This window comes from Mixophyes fleayi, chromosome 12, assembly GCF_038048845.1.
Source record: "Mixophyes fleayi isolate aMixFle1 chromosome 12, aMixFle1.hap1, whole genome shotgun sequence".
In the NCBI taxonomy this organism is placed as follows: domain Eukaryota; kingdom Metazoa; phylum Chordata; class Amphibia; order Anura; family Limnodynastidae; genus Mixophyes; species Mixophyes fleayi.
In genome coordinates, this window is record NC_134413.1 from 29293208 (window position 1) to 29315734 (window position 22527).

At 40.3% G+C, this 22527-nt stretch overlaps 1 protein-coding gene across 3 annotated transcripts; it reads left to right on the forward strand.

Annotated features, from left to right (window-relative positions):
* The first annotated feature begins 9 nt into the window (after positions 1-9).
* DCAF4 (DDB1 and CUL4 associated factor 4) lies at positions 10-18103 on the forward strand. Of its 3 annotated transcripts, none has more exons than XM_075192792.1 (14): positions 10-80; positions 1609-1704; positions 3679-3767; positions 4654-4808; positions 5641-5723; positions 6695-6797; positions 6874-7017; positions 9260-9309; positions 9646-9734; positions 9846-9944; positions 10768-10865; positions 15094-15273; positions 15519-15633; positions 16786-18103. In XM_075192792.1, the coding sequence occupies exons 2-14, from the start codon at positions 1610-1612 to the stop codon at positions 16992-16994; spliced, it is 1509 nt and encodes a 502-aa protein (XP_075048893.1). In that variant the 5' UTR covers positions 10-80; position 1609; the 3' UTR covers positions 16995-18103. The 3 variants fall into 3 exon arrangements, with proteins under 3 accessions (XP_075048893.1, XP_075048892.1, XP_075048894.1); XM_075192791.1 differs by lacking the exon at positions 10-80 and adding an exon at positions 87-272; XM_075192793.1 differs by lacking the exon at positions 10-80 and adding an exon at positions 87-272 and having other exon boundaries at positions 3685-3767.
* Positions 18104-22527: the final 4424 nt, after the last annotated feature.

Sequence of the window (22527 nt, forward strand, 5' to 3'; positions counted from 1 at the left end):
CGCGTCAGTCTGTGGTTCCACGTGTAGTTGTGTTTCCTGTTGCTGCTCTGTGCTCCATTCCTGTCCTGAGCTCCTGGCCTGTGAGTATCCTGCAGCCTGTCACTCCCCACAGAGCTGTCACTTACAGCTATTGTCACGCAGCGTTTCCCAGACGTCACGGAGGGATGCCATTAGTACGTAACCCTCCTACTTACTGCAGAAAGCAGTGTAATCCCGGCTGGTGTCTGGCTGTTGAGCAGGGTATGATGGAGCTTGTAGTTCCTCAACAGCTGGTGAGCCACAGGTTGTATACTTCTGCTATACATGGCCTATGGGTCATATGATTTTTGAACTTGGCATGACCACATATAATCTTTGAGTGGAATAAGCTTTAGTTTCTTTCTGTTATGTTACAAGTAGATCCTGACAATGGGTCCTTTACAGTATGACACCTTTGCTGGCATTCGTAAGGGATTAATTAATATTTAATTTCTCATCTTGTCCTGGAGTCAGTGCACATAAAGCCCCTGAGTTGTTGCAATGCCCTTTTTGTTTTTTTGTTTTTTATTTTATTTTGAGCTACTCCCCCCCCCCCCCCCCCCCCAAGAAATTGGAGGCTCCCTCCTTTTGAGGGAGCTGGAGAACCAGTTCCCCCAGGGAAACCTTTAGCCTACTAAGGGGGATAAATGGGCCTGCCTTAGGCTTGTGGCTGAGGTTGGCCTGATGACCCTTGGCTCCTAAGTTGCCACTTGGCTCCTGAGGTCAGGGATGTCAAGGGGCTCACCCTAGTTTTGCAAAGGAGGCCTTGAAGACCCTTGTACCTCTCTGGGACCTTCTGGCTCCTGGGAGAGGAATGGGATCCCTTCCCTTTTGCCCCGAGCAAAGTCTTAGCACTGCACTTGCTACAGAGAAGGGGAGTGAGTGGTGCATAGAATGTTAAATCTCATTACCCAACAGGTATATATTTATCAATCTGAGGTTGTGCTTATCGCAGCAATAGAGTATTTATTATTGCTGGAACTTGCCATTGAAATATTGCTGAAGCAGCTGAGTGTTACAACAACCAGGCAGTGGTAAGGCTGCAATTACCTCTTTGCCAAGGAAAGTGTGGGTGCATATGCGCGTGTGACCCATCTTGCTGATTCACACATACACAGTAGGAGTGGAAGCCAGGCTTGGCCTTAACACAAAGAAAGTTATTTAAATAAAGCATTTTTTTCTCTGAATATACCATGCTATCAGTATGAAAGGTCCAAAAGTTCATAGCAGTGATACTAAAACCTTTTCTGGAATGTTAAGTGTTGGTGTTCAGTTGTTTTGATCCACTTTTTTTTGGGTTTATAAAAAACAAAAAACAACCTCCCACTACACTTTTATAGACCTAGAAGTATGAAAACATGATTTGTTGTAACAATTACAACTAATTGTACAAATAGGATAAATGGGTGTGAGTTTCAGAGGATTTGTGCATCATCTATAAAACAGTGATTTCCCGCTAGTGAGTCTGGACACATTTGTGTATCACAATAGTTTGTGTTTAATGGAAATGACTTGAGTCATGTGAGTTTGTGATATATTCAGTGTGTGGTTTATGTATTTAATGCATTTACCATGTTTTTATGACCTTAGCATGAAGCGACACTACTGTTCAGAAGGCATGGGCCCTAAAAGAGAAAACAATCATAATTGGCGGAGAAAGAATTCACAAAGGCACTGTAATGAAAGGTGAGTTCAGTGCAATCATTTGTACAGAACAGCTGTACCTTATGTTTCATTATCGTTGTATATGGTAAAAATATAAAATTGTATGCCAATGTTGAATCTGTAACTGGGGTAATAAGGAACTCCTCTGTTTCTCCTGGGAGAGGGGATAGAGAAGCTGCTGTCGGGACAGTAAAGTCCCTGAGTTTCCTGTCAATTCATTAAGTGGAAATAAAAATAAACTGGTTTCCTTCCCTTCACCTCAGTTTGACGAGTCCCTATATGAGGTGTGGACGAGCACTCCTCTAATAAAGCTAATCGGTCACAACGCAAGTTGGGTGGATGTCCCTTCTAGTGACGTCACACAAACCCAGAAGTGGGGATCTGCATCGGTCGTGAGCCGCTATTTCTGGGCATAGTGTCAGTAGATTGCTAGTATGATTATACCTTAGACCAGTGCTCTGCAACCTTTTCTCATCCTCTGCACACCTAATCCCTTCCCAGAATTCCACAGCACACCAAAAGCGGAAATATACAAAAAAAAGCGGGAATTACGGCTTGTGGGAATGTCACACGTACATTATACATTCAGAAGTGTCGCCCCCCCCCATGAACTCTTTATTTCACTAAAATATTTTACAAAGAACATATGGAACAAATGGTGAAATTATTTCCTCATCGCATAGGCTTCCAGTTAACCATAGTATGATGCACATCTACTGCCATAAATCTTGTGCTTTTTCTCCTGTTTGAGGCATTGCACTGTGATGCACTTGGCAACATCTCTCAAGGCACACTGGCTGAGGGGCACTGCCTTATACTATCCTATCAGTACTGCAACCATCAGTAGGGCTCTGAATGTGGACCATTAGGGATGGAGCAGGGAGTTCTATTATTATTGGGCCATTATTTATTATGGGGACCATCGAGGGCTTTAGGAATATACTGTTAGAGATGGTGCAGCCAGTCTTAGTATAGTGCCTGAATTGAGCTACACACGTCATGTGGATAACAATATATAGTCTGGTACGGGTTCTATAGTGACACATGGAGACTACTCATAAAATGTGACTATAATGAGGCATATTCAGCTGCAACATACCTATATATAAGCTCCTTTCATAATTTTGTCCTCATGAAAGAGACTCGTATACATAAGGAGTTAAAATAGGTTATAACCCAGGTATAAGTCCCTATGGCTAGTGGTCCATATGATACAGGTTTTTCCCTGCAGTAATAGTGATGGATAGGCAGGAATATACAGAAGATGCAAAAACAGTTTTGAGAAACGCAAATCACTGAGTCCAAGTGTTCTTTACCACCACATATTATTCAATATAAACATAATTTATTAAAATTAACCACCCAATATGATGCATTTCATCCAAAAAAATGCATATATAAGATGCAATATAAAAACAAGTCCCATTCAGATCCTCATTATTGAGGACTCCATATTAATGATCTACTGTCTCTACCTACAGTGCACTTGTTGGGAAATAATCCACACTTGTGTTTAAAAATTGACAATGCTCCAAATTATGTTGGAGAATCCTTGAAGAGTTACAAATCAATACAGTTGTTAGAGATGGTCTACTGTCTCTCTATGAATGGAACTTTCAGTTGCTGGAACCTAAATATGTACAATACTTATCATGAGGGAGAAATAGAAGGTGGAACTTGGTAGCTGTGTTGGCAGTTTAGATTTCCCCGTCTACTACAGCTTCAGTCACTTGTGGTTCTCTTCCCTTAGCTGGATAAAACGATTTACCATTTGCTCACAAACCAGTTGTTCCAATGGAAGATGTAGATAACCGATCCACAGATTAAATATCTGGTATCACAAGGAGATCTTCCATTCTTTCTTAATTAAAAGTTGGTCCTTATATTTATCAATCTTGCGTGTTTCTCCATAGTGTGGTTTCATCATGCTCTTCTCTTTTGAATTTTGCCTTTCTACACAACTTATTCCATTGTACCATATATTTATCTTTAAAGTTACAGGTCGGAGGCATCCACTCAGTCTACTGCAACAAGCAGAGGTGTGCGTTCTTTTACCAGTGGCCCTCAAGCATCTTCTGCGCCAGGTAAGTCTTAAGAGTGATGTGTATATATACAAGCAGAGAATCTATGCAGTAATCCCTTCTGACTTTTGTTTGCTTTGTCTAACTTAAGTTGACTCTGTTAACTGCAGACTGGTGCTATGGGCTACTCCATGCTTTTGGGTCTGGGTAATGTCTGAAAATTCCAAAAGATGCACGCTTTCCTTGGCACACTTTTAATGTAGTCTTGTCTCCTCGCTGCTAAATTTATGACTGTATTTTACTGCATTACATAAAAAATTCAAACATTCTCCATATACTACATGCTTGGCATAGCCTGCACACAGCTTGAGTAAGTGGTAATAATGGAAGAGTTGAACAGCAATTGAACAAACTCTAGTTATGTACATAGGTACAGTATGCAGAAAACTGAATTTCCTGTGCACAGAACAATGTTTAATTTGAGTTTCATCCCTGGTTGTAGCAATGAAAATGGTGCCTACTTGTGTGTAGGTAACAGGTGCCCTTTAATATTCAAGCTTAATTGGGACGAAAACTACTTTAAGACTAAATTCTGAATATTTTGAGTTGTCCAATTTAGTCTTCGAGTTTACAAGAACTCTACAAATCGGGTAGAAACTATACCTTGCCCCACTGTTCTGCTAGTTGGATTACATTTAAACTGTATAGTATGGGTCGATCTTCATTCTCCATTTGTTTATGGCCTTGCTGGCCAGTCTAACTAACATTCTTGCAGAATATTAAGGGTTACATCTTGATCCTTGTACCCTAATGCTACCTACCTTGTTGCATTCTGTGAGCCAGAAATGTGAGTGCACCGACATGTTTACTAATGATAATTGTTTGAATAGACATGTGAAGGCCAATGTCTTACAATAGTAACACCAATGTGTTATTGGATTTCATCTAGAACTTCCAGGCTTTTACTTTGATCCAGAAAAGAATAGATACTTCCGCATGCTTCCAGGACACAACAACTGCAACCCGCTGACAAAAGAAGGGATACTGCGGCATGAAATGGAGCTGAAGAGACTGCAGCTCCTGGAAGAAGATAAAGCCAGGAAAGTGAGTGAAACGATGGATTTTTAACTAGCAGATTTTTTTATTTCCCCCACCCCACGGTAAAATTCACTTGAGTCCATTAGGGTACACTGCGACCATGGGGTATAGTAAGTGGACTTTGACATTTAAAGTGGCCTTGCTCAAACTGTTGAGTGGATATCTATTGTGACTGCTGGAAGGGAGTGTTGGCAAATTATTTGAACTTACGACCAATGGAAAATATCCAGCTGTCTCCTTCTCCGCTGCCATTCGGCTATTGACCATTAGTCTGTGGGTATTAGAAAAATTCTTGCACTTTCCAATTCCACGTGTGAAGTTTCAAACTCCTAACCCCGTCTGTTACTGCGCAGCTGATAAACTGTGTGAGATTAAGGTGTGCACCTCTTAGGGTTTCAGGTAGCAACAAGATTCCAGTGTAATGTTCCACTTTAATACAGTGTTACAATCAATCTGGCTAAGATCTTTCTATTGGAGGTCCGTCTGCTACACAGGTTGATGTATTGGCAACGCGTTTCCTCCTCTTTGAGGACTTTTTCACAACCATCAGAGATTTAAAGTCCACCTGCTGTACCCCATGGTTGCAGTGTCTCACAATGGCAGGAAAGAGAAATGTGTATGTCTGGTACAGACCTCCAGTCATGTTGACCTGGTTTAAGAAGGAAAATATTGTGCTGCAAAAAACATGTATTGTCGTGTACTGCTAATGGCACATATGGGCTTTGCATATATTGAAAAATTGGTAAAACCAGCACATTTACTGCTATCTAGTTAGTGTCTTATCTTTTTGACAATTTAAATTTGTAAAACTGGCTTAACTATTGGTGTTCTTGTGCAGAAAGCCAGCAGACATGGATTGAACGCCTCATTGCTCGTGTTGAAACGACAGCTTGGACTGATGCCCTTTTCAACCTATTGCAGGTGACTTATAAATATACTGTATACAAACTCTACAGTGGGTCATTACTGTGAACAGAAAACTGGTTTTAAACACCATTATTTCACCGTTTCCTTAAAACATGCAGTATATTTCTTTTGTTTATGGATTAATAGTTTCATACAGATTTCCGATAAATATTTGGTTCCCCAATTTAGTTACATGTCTCCTGAGAATCTGATCATATTTGTCTTATTGCATATTTGCTTTGTAGACTGTAGAATTAGTCTCAACGAAGTTATTAATCGGCTGTGTTTGGATACCCACAAATGCTAATATTGTGCTGTCACTCGTTCCTGGAATTTTCACTTGCTAAATCTGCAATCGCAGAATAGGTGTTAATGATATACAAAAAACCTGATTTACAGAGTTAAAATACTGTCTTTGTTACACTATTCTAGCACTATTGTTTCTTGAAATATTTGTGTGGCAGATTTGACAACGCTGGCATCCTCTGTGCTAGATGATCAGTAAATGCAGGAAGTAGGTAAACAAATAAACTCTTGTGGTACTGGATTGTTTTGTATCAGGAGGCTGCAGCCACAAGGGGGAACTGTTCTGTAGCTGATATTTACAGTGCACACACACACACGTGGAACAGGCAGACGTTTTAGAAACTGAACTTGTATTCATCTAAAGTAGCCTATCCATTAACGAAGGCACATTATTTTGTGGCATGAACCATATGAGACTGTAGCCAGCATGTTTAATGAAGGTGACTTTGCCATAGACCTGTGCTATAATAGTTTTATGGTATCTGACAATCCACAAGTTGCCATTTTTAATTCTATTTAATAAAATGTTCATGCATCAGCAACACCCATTGTACTAGGGAATCACCAAACTATAATATTGACCGTGCAGTCTGACCAACAATATGATAAAACTTGTGCAATGTATCAACTGTTTTTGGCAACTTTAAAATTTGATTTTTTTTTTTTTATTCCTCCTGTAGACGTGTTCATGAGCTGAAAGTGAATTGCATGCAGAGGAAGGAAGTGTATATTAATAGCCCAGAGCCTGTTGGTGCTGGGACGCACAGGTTTGAGTTTATTCTGGTAAGTTTGGTCAACTTTTTTCTATCTCCACAAAGCTGCTTTCTCCTGTGCTGTATTTATGCTGTATCTCTTCCAGGCAGATTCTGAGTGCAAGACCCTCTTTGCTGTGAATGATGTGGAGAACGGATTTTGTAAATACGGTCTTCTGACTCTTAATGGGTTGTGGAAAGATATTCCAACAGTGGAGAGTCATGATAATCCATATTTCACAAATCAAAAGGTAAAGAACTAGTCTCCAATCAGCAGTATTAGTTTACTAGTGTATATAAATTGCAGTGTCAGTCTGTATTGCAGACAAGGCAACCCATGGCTTAATTACAGGTCTTAGGCTTAAAATCACATCACTTTGTCAACTAAAATGTCTGTTGCTACAAAGGTTTATCCCTCAAAATAAAGCTGCAGTATCTAAGTGGATAACTAGAAATCTATGCTGAAGACCTAGAACCAGTGATCTGCTTTAGTCAATCACCTGATGCTTGGGATGAAAAGATACTTTAAGATCACACCTTTCTTGACTTGTGGGGTTGCCACACTGTCATTGTATTTAATATAGTAAATGGCCTTTTATTTGCTCCATAATATAGGCATCAAGCATTAATTTCTGAAACTGTTTTCTTTCTACACTATGGGTATGATTTATTAAGGAAAGTAAGGCAAAGTATTTTCTTCATGTTACATTGCAGGGGAGGGGGATTAGTTTATTTTGTACGTAAGTTAAATACTTGCTGCTTTTTCATGTAGCACACATACTTTATGGCTTTAAATTTCAGTGTACAAATAAAGCTAATCTAGCACATGCCGTGCCACCACACTTTAAATTTACCTCCCCCTCCAATGCATCATGGCTTTGCCAAGGTGCAAAGTTACCCATTTCTTTTTTCATAATGAATCGGTCCCTATCAGCTACTTATAGTGCCACTAATTCCGCAGCGCTGTACAGAGAACTCGCTCACATCAGTACTTGCCCCATTAGAGCTTGATCTAAATTCTTACACGCACTAGAGGCAGTTTTGATGGCAGCCAATCAAGCTACTAGTATGTTTATGGAGTGACAGGAAAACGACACAAACAGGGAGAACATGTGTTTAAATCCTGCCATATAGTGTTTGTTTGTTTTTTCAGTTAACATCCTTCAACATTCACTCTTTAATGCAGAACAGATCCTGTCCCGTTATAGTTTGTGTAGTGCCACCATATTATACAGCACTGTACAGAGCAAATTTAATCATTTATTTAGTCCCTGCCCCTTGGGAGTTTGTGGCTAGATCATGTAGAAATAACTTATTGTAGATCTTTTAATTGAGTGCAACACACCTCTGTATATCATTGCAAATGTACTTGAATTTTTAGGTGTGGGAATGTATTGACTTCTCAGACAGGATGTCATGTTTGTGTTTTGCAACTGTCCAGAGACAAGTAGTCTTAGTTACACCTCTTCATTACTGAGCAACCAAAACGTCTAAGCCTAAATGACAGGAGAAGGTAATTTATACTTGCTGGTAGACTCCTTATGCAAGTGTTCACAGATGAATGCGTTTTTCAGGTTAAATTGCATTAAAAGCAATATTAGAGAAATGTTATATCCTGATGGTAAACATTCAGTAGAAAACCTCAGATGTAGTGTTTCCAATAGCAGCATTGTAAAAAGGTTTTCAAACCCCTTCAGACTGAGTTATGTGCAGGCACATACCTCAGAGGTGGATTGGATTAACCTTTCTTGGCTTGCGATTGAAGTCTAGCATGGTAAATTCCTTCTTGCAATGGCAACATTTTTGGGAGATAGCATTTGACTAGCATTAGAAATCATTGGAGGCCTTCTTGATGCACTTACCCATGGTAAAAACAAAAGAATCAAACAATATGCGTTCTGAAAAATGGAGCATGATATTGGATAAAACTCTAGTGGGTACGGTGACACTAGAAACAATGACTTAAGTTTTGCTGGCATAAACACCAGTAATAGTGATTTGTCTGTAAGTTACAGAAGGTGTGAGTCTTCCAAATGCCTGTTCCTGTCATGTCCTGGTTGTTCTGACGGACTTACTTTACAACTTTGATCTATATAGCTGAGAGGGGATTACTACAGTTAATTACCATGTACAGTTAAGTTTGCACGGCCCATCCCTCTTTGTTACTAAAGTTTCAGTTTGAAATAGAAGTAACTCCTAACAGAGCTGCTCCAGAACACCTCCTGACTTACATCTGTTACACATACTGAGTTTTGGCTTACTGGATGGTACTACCAACCAAAGCAGAACATGCTTTTATCGGGAGTGTAGGCAAACCTTTCAAAATGGCATGTGATTAATGAATTGCTCAAATTGTCTTAAAAGCAATCTTCTTACCCCACTATATTAGCAGTTAAAACATGTTAATATTTTGAGCTATCTGTGGTATCTAATTAAATGTTTAGAGCCGCTGTCTATTTACTATGGTGTACCGTTTGTTTTCCCTGTATAAAGGTGGTTGCTGCATGTTGGGCCTCGGTGACTGCGCCAGACTCCCACGTCCTGTATCCTTTATAAAAAGAAACTAGTCTCTGTCGTATTAAGCACTCTTAGGGGGGTATTCAATTGTTCGTCCAGACCGCCAAAAATTCGCACTCTAAAACTATTACCGTTAATACAGTAATATTGCGCGTAAAAATCGTTCATACGGTAATTTACTTGCTGAATTTCAGCTCAGGGAGCTGCGAGCTGAAATTCAGCGAGTAATTACCGTATTAACGGTAATACTTGTAGAGCGCTCGTTTTTCGGCGGTCACACCGAACAATTGAATATGCCCCTTAATGAGACTCTTAACTCTGCTTCCGACGGCTTCTGAGTAAAGTCCTTGACGGTCATTCAGTGTTTGTCTTCTTGGAAAATCGGACATCCCAGGCTGCGTCAGTCTTATCCCATCTTGTCTATTTAGGAACCTGGATACAGACTATAACGGTACTGTATCTTGCAGTATGTGATTTGGTTTTCTGATAACTTTTTTTATATAGGGAAAACTTACTGCAAGTACTTTATATCTTTTTTTTTTTTTTTTTTTTAAATATATAGATAATGGCCATCCTGAAATGCTCTACAATGTCAGAGTTTCCAATGCATGGTCATGTGCATGGAACTTAAACCCTCGACTGGAGTGTAGCTACGCAGCAGGTTTGTAACATACATACTTACCTAGTTCAAGTGATGATCCCCCTATTTACCAGACCATTCATCTCTAGAGGCAAATTTCTTTTTTTCATACACTTACTATATATAGACCAGTGAACTTGATCAGTCCACTTGCTGCCATAGCCACTATTTGTATGATCCACAAGTAAAAGTGAAATCCCTGTGGGTAAACCCTATTTTCACATATTCCAGGGGCTACACTTTTTTTGGAGGGGGTAGGGGTCACCATGCATTGCTTTCCTACTGGCTATCTTTAATTTAATACTATCATTATATGCAAGATCACCGTTTTTTGTTTTGTTAGGTTTTTTTTTTGTGTTTTTTTTTTTTTTATTTTTAACAGTTGACCACCTCTGCTACAGTTTTTGCAGACTGGGGAGTGTAGAATTTACTTGTCTTGGGAGGCTGGAAGACCATTTCTAGAGAAGTGTTGTCTTTTGGAATAACATTTGCAGACATAAAGCAGTTTTTTTTTTTTTTGTCTACCCCAGCCTGCCCCCCATAATTAAGCTTTGAGAAAGCTGCATGGGACAGGAATACTGAAGTTTTGCCTGTATAATTCTTGTAATGAACGCGGTACTTGAGAAAGGCATAACATTTTCCCAGTGTAAAAAAAATTATGTAGACAGACCTGGAGGGCCCAGCTGATGAGCCTTCCCTTCCAAGTTGCTACAGCAGGGGTGGAGAGTAGGTAAAAAAGATAGTGGGTCTTATCCTAAACTGGCCAATGCCTGGGTTTTTGTTTTTTTTGGGTTGTTTTTTTAAAAGATCTGCAGTTTCTAACACTCTATCTTCTCTCTTGAAGGGCTGAGTAACCAAGTCCTGGTGATGAATGCAGTTACAGATGTCCGAAAGACTTTCAGAACCAACAGTGATGTGTTGGCCCAGCAATTTGCCACAGAGGTATTTCCCTGATCATTGCTAGCTGTTGATCATTTACCCAGTTGAATACACACTTGCCTTAAAACAGACTTGTCCCCTCCTAATGGCCACTTTTGTGTACTGAACCAATACACACACCAGTGTTCTCCCCCAGAAATTTTGCCAACCAGGTGGCATTAAGTAGCCAGGTGGGGCACTGTAGTAATGTGTGATAATGTTGGCGGTTATTGCCCACACCTTCCAGGACTGGTGATCAGTGGTCCAACACGCACTGCTGTCTGCAGTGCTCACATAGTGTATGTACTAACAGGAGAAACAATGGTTTGTTCTGGTAGAATAAGACTCTGTTGGGCTCTAAGAGCCGGGTGGTAAATAAAAACGTCTGGGTGAAGCACCTGTGAAATAGGTGCTGGGGAGAGCACAAGTATGCAGCCTAGTCTAAATGACATGGTAAAACTAAGAAATCCATGTGAAGGTTTTTAACCAGGCAGGATTGTTTGTGGGGTTGGTTTTTATTTTCTGTGAGTGGGCTGGGGGGTTATTTGTTTTAAAAGTATATATTTCTATGGAAGGAGGGGAGGGTTGGGTTTTATTCTAGCAATTTATTTAACTGGAGTTTAAAACTGAATGCTGCTGAATCCCTGACGGGGGGGGGGGGTCTTTGCTCTTTACAAATCTCCTACTGCTAGGGTATTGGTTAATGGCTCGCTATCTGCTCCCCCTCCCTCTTTCCCTTTCCAATGGGACGAGACAAGGATGCCCCCTGTCACCTTTAATGCCAGTGGAGAGTCTCAGATTGAAGAGGTCTGCTAGGAATGAGCAGGCAGTGGGGGAGAGAGGGAGCAAAGGAGGTGAGAGGGAATGGGATGCAGGTAGATGGGAGAGAGGGAAGAATGAGGGAGTGGACTTCTTCGCCCAATGTTGGGAGTTGGAGGAAGGTGGAGCAAAGAGGGTGGCAGGAGAGGGAATTCATTGTTTTCCACACTATCTTTTGTCAGCGGGGAAGCTCCCTTCACCTTGGTAGACATACAGTAGGACTTCTTGTTTTGTAGTAAGACTAGCATCTCTGTTCAAACATCTTTAAAACTATCAGAAAAGACCTAGAACAGTGCTGACCAACTTCAGTATGGTGTTGCTGGATTTTTCCTGACCCACATAGAGCATTGGTTCATAATATTAAAATCATATCCTGATCAATTAACAAAATACTCTTGGCACAATTGTCGGTTACAAACATTCACAATTGAGTATACTATGCAGTTGCTCTTACATGCAGAATGGTATCATTACTGTGCATTGTACGCCTGTTATGCCCCAATTGAAGGGAAGTTTATGCAAATTAAATTGAGGTTTCCAATGACAATTAGCCAGTGAAATGATCAAATAGCTGCAGCATTTCTCAATGATGCCGTTCCGCTTCTACCATAGAATGTTGTGGTTTCAGTATTGAAACCGTGACTGCTGCATTTTGTTTTGTTTATTTCAAAAACACTATTTTTGTTACAAGAGGAAACGGCATAGAAAAGAGGAAACAAGTAAAAACCAACTGTTTCAAGATGACAAGATTTTAAATTTTTATAGTAGAAGGAAGGGGTAGGAAACAAAACGGGTTAAGGAGGGTGAACAGGGGGGAGGGTTTTGAAAGACAGGCACGTATATCACCATACCTATTACAAAGGAGGTTGTAAGCAACATATCTACAGAATAACGACCTATAAAATAAATAAGAAAATAAAAAGTAGACGGCAAGATATATGGATCTCTTACCCATAGCGCACGACAACCAACCTGGAGGATCCAGAGACGGCCCAGAGTTTATGTACCATTAGAGGACGAGAGCCAAAGGGGGTAAACGGCTATGGCTTTCCTGGAGATACCATGGGGCCCAAACCTTGTCAAAGTTGTAAGATTTATCGTGAAGGTAGCATGTAATACGCTCCATGCTTGCGATATGCCAGATGTAGTTCCGTAAGGCCTGCATAGAGGGATGGTTAGGATCTTACCAGTGTTTAGCTATTAGGGATTTGACAGCAGCTAGTTTGTGTGATATTAGCTTGTTGGAAGGGGCGGTCTCATCAGGGATAGGGCGAGAGAGAAAGAACGACCAGGGATCCTTAGTGATCTGTTCAGATACGGAATTAATAGGCACAAGGACCATGTTCCAATAAGGGATTATACGGGGGCAGGTGCACCATATATGTAGCATCGTACCTCTCTGGCCACATTCCCGCCAACAGCTCGGAGTAGCAGTGGAAAACATTCTAGACAACCTATCTGGGGTATAGTAACAGCTATAGTACACTGCGCTCATTTTTAAAAAATTAAGTGGTTCATAAAAAGTCTTGGAATCTGGACCGCATTCTCTTTCCATGTTTAAATGACTAATTGGTCTACGTCATGTTACAGGAAGCCAGTTGGACAAGGCTGCTCTTCAAAATTGCAGGTTTTATTCAATTCACTAATTCTACATGGAATTTTTATTGACCTATGTCCAATTTGTTGGCAACAAAAAAAAGTTCCTTTAGCATACACTGAATATAGTAATCTTGGCCAATTCAAATGACTTGGCTGGATTCCAAGTGCTATATAGAACACATCCATCATCATTTATTTATATAGCGCCACTAATTCCGCAGCGCTGCACAGAGAACTCGCTCACATCAGTCCCTGCCACATTGGGGCTTACAGTCTAAATTCCCTAACAGACATACAGACTAGGGTCAATTTGTTAGCAGCCAATTAACCTACCAGTATGTTTTTGGAGTGTGGGAGGAAAATGGTGCACCCGGAGGAAACCCAGGCAAACACGGGGAGAACATACAAATTCCTCACAGATAAGGCCATGGTCGGAAATTGAACTCATGACCCCAGTGCTGTAAGGCAGATGTGCTAACCACTACGCCACCGTGCTGCCATGGAAATAGAAGTGAATATTGCATTAATAAATCTGAATATTTCGTATTCAGCAGTTACAGAATGTAAACTAGGTTGGAATGCAATGTTACATAAACTAAGATGAGTTGATGAAGCCATTAATGTAGGCTGAACATGATGATTTCAATTTCTCACAGCATATTAACGTCTCCTAGTTGTACTACATGCAAATACATTGTAGTAGGCAATTTATCAATAATCAGTACAGTGTATATAGCAGATTCTAGTGTCTGACAAATAGAAATAAGATCAGGTCTGGGGAAAGTACACTCTGCAGCATGTGCATTCTCAAAATGCTATAATCTGAGGAGAGCTGTAGTCTTCTACACCACAAAAATACTACATGCAGAAGTCTGTGTAAGCTCTGCCTCATGTCTGTGCCTCTTAATGCTCTCCCTTTAGCAGATGAGCCAGGAAAACAACAGTAAATCTTTAATTGCATTCATTATGCCACTCCAAAAAAAAAATCTGGTGCAAAACCCACTACCACATGAAACGCTAGTTTGTTTGAACAAAAGTGATCCTAGGCGCAGGTGTGGTCTAGTGTTGTGCCATGGTTAGTGGGTAGTCTATTTTCTCTAGACGTTAAAGTTGTCTGGGATGGAGGCTGACTGTACTCTGCAGGAACAGATACAAGTGTGTAGAACAATCCAAGTCATAGCACAGTATGTTAAAACAAGAATGTTCATGCCTTGGAAAGAATGTGTCTTATTACTTAACATTTTAGGCTCAATTGGAACCTTTTTTTTAGACTTGTCATGCTATAAACACATATGCAAGTAAATGTTTAAATGTGTTCTATGGTCAAAACATTTGAACATGTAGACCTAGGCTGAGCACTGTTGTGCTCCTATTTTGTCAATGTCCCAGTGTGTCTTAGATTGCACATGAAATGAGATTGTGTTCCTGGAAGTTATTCCTCTTATTCTAGCAGTGTAGGGATATGAGGCACCTATGCACCTTGTTTGCTGTACTGCAGACTCCCTCAGAGTGTTAACCCTCTGTCTGCCTAAGGTATGGGGTTCATGTTGGAATTGCCCTATAGCTATGATGGCTGGTGTTGGGTTACAGGCCTTTATCAGAAGATGCTACAATCACCTTGGGATTAAGAGGTTTAGAAATTATTTTACTTAAAGCTACAGTTGTAATTCAGGTCACAGAACAGTGCAATTTAACTGTGTGAAAATTTCTAAATATGTAGTGGAGGATAGATGTAATTTTAATGGGTTCGTGTATGTGACGCACTACCCACCTCACTTTTTTACTTTTTGACTTGTTTTACACCAAAGTGAGGCCGTTTTCTTTGTAATTACAGTCCCTGCTGCTCTATAACGGCCTTCGCTCTGGAGAGATCTTCTCTATTGATATGCGCGTCCCCTCCTTGTCGCCCACTAACTGGAGGAAAGCCTTAACATTCTCGCATGGTTCCAGCATCACCTGTCTACAGCTTCTCCGGGATGAGAACTACCTGCTCGTAGCCGACATGTGTGGACGGGTAAATTGGTGCTATAGAATACGCCTGAAATCTGTCTCCTCCTTTTTCCAATTGACGTTCCTCCTTAATCCAAAAACAGCCCCTCTAACTCTAAAGTTCTGTGTTCTTGAATATAAGGATTTTGCCCATCCTTTTACCCTCTTTAACAGCAGCCCCAACCATTGCTATACATAAATGTATGTCCCATTTAGAAGTAATGTCTTGCATGAGAACTTGGTGTTCAAATTTGTTTTTTTATAACCCAGATCAAGCTGTGGGATGTGCGGATGGTGAAATGTGTGCAGCTCTACGAGGGACATAACAATAGCTATGCTTATTTACCAGTGCACGTGAAAGAAGATGAAGGATTACTAGTAGCAGGTAGGGGCATTGGTGCTTGGCTTACAATGTGCATAAAAAGGAAACGAACAAGGCTTAATTTAATGGTGGTCTTCCCTGCAATTGTGAGCATTGCTTTCTCTCATTTTGTAGTATAGCTGTAAGATTTTTGCTGTAAAGCCCAACATAAAAAGGCTGCTTCCTTGTTCTTGACTCTTGGTTGCTGTACAAATAAAGAGCTAATGGTGACATTTTCCAAAAACTCTAGTGTTTTTAAGTCTAATATCTCTTGGCACGAAGATTCAACTATGTTTAGTTTATGTACAACAAAGGGGCATACAAAGTAATATGCAATAATAAAAAATAAAATACAAAATAATTAGTATTGGCTCTATTAATCTGAAAGTGGCCTGTCGCACAGGTCCAGTTTGTATAGCCTATTCCTATTATGTAGATGGTGATTCGTATCGTATTATTTCTTAGTGACTGGAATAATAAAAGACTTTCAGCATTTCCTATGTATCCAACAAATAGTGTACAGGGAATGCCTGTAGCAATAATTTGTGTGTATATTATGTAGCACTTTAGAGAATGTTTAATCCTTCACATCAGTCCCAGTGGAGCTTAGTTTATATCTTCTACCCCACGCAGCTTTGCATTTCTCTTCCAACAGCTAGATTGGAAATTTTCTATTTATCATTGAATTATAAACATACTGCAGTTGCTGAACATTTAAACAGAATGTCAGTCTCTGCTGGCTAAGAGGATTCCTTAATACTCTATGTAGCCAATATAAAAATAATGCATTGTACTACTCGTGCAGTAGATTTATTGCACATTTTGTTAAATGGTTTCCTTTATCACTGTCAGAGTCCATACTCAATTGCTTGAAAACATCCTTACTGTACACTGCCTACATTGGCATATCCTGCTCCTCCGTCACACCTTCAGGTGTAAGTAGTCTTCACTGGCAAAAATCACAAGTCTAAAGTCACTCGAGGGGGTGTTTGTACCCTCTTTCATTAGAGGTTAGTGAAGGGATATAAACCTACTGGAGTACATATACATCTTCAAAGCATGTAATGTGTGATTGTCTTTCCAGTGAAGAGCTTGTCAAAGCATCTGTACAAACTAAGTTGTTGTAGTATTAGTTTTATTTTTTTTTATTTTATATATTTTTTATTTCCCTTGCAGTTGGCCAGGATTGCTACACAAGGATATGGAATTTGCAGGATGCCCGGCTCTTGAGGACTATCCCATCGCCGTATGCAGCATCTAAAGACTCTATACCAAGTGTGGTGTTCTCACCCCATCTAGGTGGGAAAGGACAAATGGTTCCTGGCTTGCTTATGGCTGTCAAGAAGGACTTGTATCATTTTACATACGACTCAAATGCCCTTTAACCTAGCAGCATTAACTTGTACTGTGGCGCTATTGAACCAAGCTACTTTTATCAGTGCCTTCCTAAGGTCAGCTTTCTGAACATCGTTTCTGTTCTTTGGTATAATGTCTGCTTTGACAAGCTTGGTAATCAAAGCAGGTGGGTTCTGTGAGTGAAGGGGAATTAAGATATTTTGTATTCAATGTGTGGTTTGTTCTTGGTTTTTTGTTTTTTTTAATTGGCATATTTGGGGGAAGTAGCTAAGTAAAAAGTAAATATACATCTTCTCATAATGTCTTCACATACTGTTGTGAACTGAAAGTGAAGCCTTACAGATAGTGACTACAGTGTTCTCACCTGGAAGAGTCCAGGTTGCTCTCTGTGTGTTCTGCAGGGTTTAGTCTTTGCCACAGGTATGTACAACAATTTTAGAGATACATGTTGAGGATTTCTGGGGCTCCATTTTTTACTGCCAGGCTAAAAAAGAGAACTGAAAAGTTTGAGATGTGGAAGGCTATTGGCATGTACTTTTACTCCTCCTCTCAATTTGTTAGCAAAATATTTGAAGGAACTGTTGCAAAGCTTTTAATATGTAGAACTATGAAGTCTGCTGTGTTTGGGGGGCAAAAAAATCTCGATTGACCATTTTCAGCTTTAGCAGTGTCTAAACGATGACTTCTTGGAGCTGGTCTTCCTTGAAGTTAGAGCATCAGATGTCTGTCTGTGTGAGTGGACTTTTTATTTTAAAGTAATTTATTTTAAGGAACACATTTTAAGACAGCTAGCGGTCCTTGGGCCTTTATTTTTAGTGGGTTTCTTTTACTTTTGAGTGGGAGGGGTTTTCCACTGCTTTGCTTAATTTTTAAGACCTTAATCTGAAAAACAGGAAATATTTTCTAGATAACCGTATGTAAATGGGACATTTTTATTAAAGCAGCAATCTTGCATGGGGGGGGAGGGAGAGAGTTATGTCTTGTTTTTTGTTTTGGTTTTCTTTCCCACAGGATTGCTGCTTTAAAGTATTGTATACATTTATCACTTTGTGCAATACCTAATCACAAACTTTGTTGTGCATGTTGTTTTCCACCTACATTGTGCAAGTTGCAAACATTAAAAGTCCTATTAATGCAAGTTATTGTGACTTGTGTTGGTCATATTTGTGGAGGTAGTTTGAATTAGATTGCGCACACAACTTCCAAATGTAACATTCAGAAACAAAGTTTTCTCATTGGCTTACTTTTATAGATTTGTTTTCATAGGCTTTTTTTTTTTTTTTTTTTTAAACAGTTGTATGGACGGCATTAGTATTACCTTTCAGATCACCAAAGTCTGTGCACTGGAATGGTCAACCACATTTTCTATTTTTCTATTGCTCCAGTTAGATTTGGACTATTCACCTTTTTTGCCTCATTTGGTAAACATAAATTATAGGTTTCCAAATATGTCCATACCCAAGTTTTTATATTCACAATTTTTGGTGAGCGCTCCCTAGTATTGTGGAAGAGAGGCTGCTTGAGGGGAAAATAGTTTGATTAGGGTAGTTCCAGCCCTTTAAAAAGATGGATTAAAAGAGTAGTCTCCCTGTAGCGCACAGATGTAAGACAAAGATATCGAAATCGGTTTAATAGTGACAAATAATTCGGTGGTTACATACAATACAAGGTTGCAACCTTAATGGTCCAACATACCACAAATACATAGAAACATAGAAGTAACATGGCTCAAACCTAAGCAGTTTGCAATAATCCTGTATAGTTGGACATGGAGGTCCCAGGAAGCTGAATAGGTTGAGTCCCAATAAAGTTAGTCCAAACAATAAATGGAATGAATGTCTCTGAATAAACGAACTGGCACTACCTCACACTGAGATGGAAGTTGGCATATTCGGAGGCCGTTGTAAATGAGGATAAAATAAACAGTTACAGATGTGGGCAAGCTGAAAAGTTCTAGCGCTGTAATAAAGTTCAAGTTCAGATACTCACAATTGGTATCGATAGTACGAGATAATGTTGAATAGGCATAACCCGATACAATGATGTAACGTGGAAGTGGTGTTTTCACTTACCCCTGTGGGGTTAAAGCACTGCTTCGTCCTCCCGAGGTGGTGATCTCTTAACGCAGAGAGCAAGCAGGAGCCTCCAAGTGTTGGTGTAGTCGCGGCCATGGCTAACACCAAATAGCGCATGCGGCGTGAGATGAGAGCGCTGTTCCAAACTCTGTCCTGAAGGTAATCAATAGCGGAGCTGTTGTCCATAACGCCGCGACTACACCATTTGGAGGCTCCTGCTTGCTCTCTGCATTAAGAGATCACCACCATAGATACCATAACTATCCTGTGGAAACTGGTGTACGTTTTCCTACTGATTCCCATGCTCTCACAGGTGTTAAAAGAACTATAAAAGGATAAGGTGACCACTATGCTGCTGGCTCTGGATTTTCCACACAGTATGCCAGCATCCTAGGGCTGTAGGACCTCCTTACTGGTTGCCTCTTCAGCCACATATTCTGGCTCAGGGTCCTAATATTTTTTTTTATTTATTTTTTTGTGTGTGCAGGGCAGCTTTGTGGTCACCTGTGCACACAATCTCAATTCTACAAGTTGCAGGGCTTTGAACCTCAGGATGCTACTTTTTGGTGCAAAGTCTTAAAGGTGGGATTGGTCTGACACGGGTCCATTTAAGAGGCTGCTTTGGGATGTCACTATGGTCTTTGTCCCACAGTAACATTGTCCATTGGGTGACACTGCACTTCCTCCCTTTTGCTCTGGCAGTTTGGTTGTTTTATTGATTATCTAGCTATTTGTTTACGCCTAGTTAGGCACGCTCCTCTGGACTTTGTTATAACAGAGGATGGCTACAGAAAAGCAAGAGTGGATCTCAACACCACACTGTTGAATACATAGTCAGGAAAGGTTTCTTCACCATGGTTCTTATCATCCCCCAACTCTCCTAGCACAAGTAGCTGCCACTAGGAAGAATACTCTTTAAAATCATCCATTTAAGCAATACTACTTGTAGTGGTTCAAAGGTGTCATCCATATCTGAGGTTCTTTACAGGCCGACTGGATCATTTTTATGATTTGGGGTGGGTGGGGCATAACCAGTTCATACAAAGTCAACTTGGTATCCAGAAGGAAATGTAAATTTTTATGTAAAACTGGACCCTGGTTTAGTTCATTTTCCTGAAGAAATGGAGACTTTTCCCAGACTATTGGTAACCAAGGATGCCTTGGCCAAAATGGGAGACTAGTTAGTATTTCTCCTTTCTCTTCCTTTTTGATTTTGCTCAGGACCCAAGGAACTGCAGACCAGTTTGCCAGTGCGGCTACGCCTTTGCTGGAAAAAAAAATATTCCTAACAGCCATGGCACTTTCCTTATCATTGTCTGACCATGAATCTGTAATTGTTTTGCCACATGTAGAATTTTTACACAACCTTCTTACTTGGGCACCCAGAAAGTTCTGGTGTTAGTACAAGATGACTTATTCATAACCCATCCATGTAGCTTGTGGGATATTTATCACTTGAACTGTTCTGTGGCTCACTATTCTGCTTTGCCTACTAAAAGTGTACCTTCAAGATCTGGCCATATTTTGACTCCTGGGGGTAAACGCATCATACCCCGGTTTTGTCAACTCGCAGGAGTTTGGCGTCTTCGCAGCTTAAATTTAAAGCGCTGCCTTGTAAAGGGAAGTTTTCCTTTACAAGGCAGCGCCACTTTAAATTTAAACGGCGAAGATGCCGAACTCCCGTGAGTTGACAAAACCGGGGTATGATACGTTTACCCCCTTGTTTCCTTTCTGCTGCTAATGTATCATCAGTTCATTTTATAGCATTTGTTTTAACTCAGATTGGCACTTGGTAAGAAAGGGACAGTGATAAAGTTGATATGTGAAGGGTGACTGAGAAGGAAAGTATTGCAGGTATTCCTAATTAATCATACTTGTAGAATACATGTTTATAGCTCATTGGAAAATGATGGTTGGAAGTCAATTATCGAAACTATAGCCACTATCGAAAACCAAAAGTGAAGCAATATTTTTTTTCCTATAGGGTTCCTTTTCATGGGTTAATCAGCATGCAGTGGTTGTTTAATGCTTTTCCTGGTCTCCTTAAGCTCATTTGAGCATGCTGTTATGGGAGACACAGTTGGCAAGGGAGTGGAATGCAGAGGGAGTGCATACTCTTTCTGTATACGGTAGCTGGCAAGGAACAAAAATGCAATGTGTCGTCCTGTTCACTGACTTTGTCAATGATTCTGATATTAAATACACTAATTCCAGCAGGATTAAATCCCTATATCCATTTTGATTTCTGCTTTAGACATGGCCACTGTAAAGTCGCCTCCAGCTTATTGAAACATTTTAGATGCCCAAGAATGGTGAACTTGGGGGTCCACTTTTAAAACTTTTTCATGGGCTGTTCTGACCATTTCTTTTTTATTTCTTAGCCAAAACCTTTCCTTGTGCTGCATAATTTTTAAGAATGCTGCAACTTCTTCTCATTCGTTGGCACAGATCTCCTAAATTCTCTAGTATATGGCATTCCTGGCCTAGAACTCCTTGTCTCCCTTTTAAACTGTTGACAAAACGATGAAAGTGGAAATTGTCTGTTTGATTTCCACCCAAGATATCTTGTGTATCATGGTTTTTTTTTTGTTTTGTTTTTTTCCTTCAAGAACTCCTTCAACTGGATGGTTAGCCAAGCTATTCTTTTGAACATCTGCTGCCCAAGGGCATAATCATAGACCCTGCCTTGTAGATGCCATGGCTCTTGCAGAAAAAGAAAATAGTATACAAGGATGCTTTACAGAGAAATTCTATACCCAAATCAACTCTGAGCTCTGTCGAGGCATGTACTCCCCATGACCTCTGAAGGTGTCCTGTGGTATCTGTCGCCAAGACGTTAGTAGCAGAGCCTTTAAGCTGTGAGTTGGGTCCTACATGACTCATACTTACAGCATCTACCACAGCTGCCTGGTCAGATTGATATCTGGGGAATTTGGAGGCCAAATCAATACATTACTTTGTCATGTTCCGCAAACCATTCCTGAACAATTTTTGCAGAGTGGCAGGGTGCATTATCCTGCTGAAAGAGGCCACTGCAATCAGGGAATATTATTGCCATGAAGGTGAGTACTTGATCTGAAACAATGTTCAGGGAGGTGGTACATGTCAAAGTACCATCCTCATGAATGTCAGGACCCAAGATTTCCCAGTAGAACATTGCCCAGAGCATCACACTGCTCTCTTCCCGTAGCGCAGCCTGGTTCTAGATGTTCCCCAGGTAAATAAGAAAAGGTAATTACATTAACAGAGATGTAAACAAAATAAAATGTAATTCATCAGACCAGGCCACCGTCTTCCATTGCTCCATGGTCCAGTTCTGGCACTCATGCCCATTGTAAGTGCATTTAGTGGTGAACAGTGACCCCTGTTCAATGCCAAAAGCATGGTTACTCTGACCAGTGTGCTGCTATACAGCAAGCTGTGATGCACTGTATGTTCTGACACCTTTCTGTCATAACCAGCATTAACCTTTTCAGCAATTTGGCCC

What these genes read in the sequence shown, in the direction of transcription:
- DCAF4 (XM_075192792.1), top strand. Translation starts at nt 1,610, where the DNA reads ATGAAGCGACACTACTGTTCAGAAGGCATGGGCCCTAAAAGAGAAAAC. An exon ending in AAGAAGATAAAGCCAGGAAA is followed by an intron (nt 4,809 to 5,640) that starts GTGAGTGAAACG and finishes GTTCTTGTGCAG; the next exon opens with AAAGCCAGCAGACATGGATT. An exon ending in TGAAGGATTACTAGTAGCAG is followed by an intron (nt 15,634 to 16,785) that starts GTAGGGGCATTG and finishes TTTCCCTTGCAG; the next exon opens with TTGGCCAGGATTGCTACACA.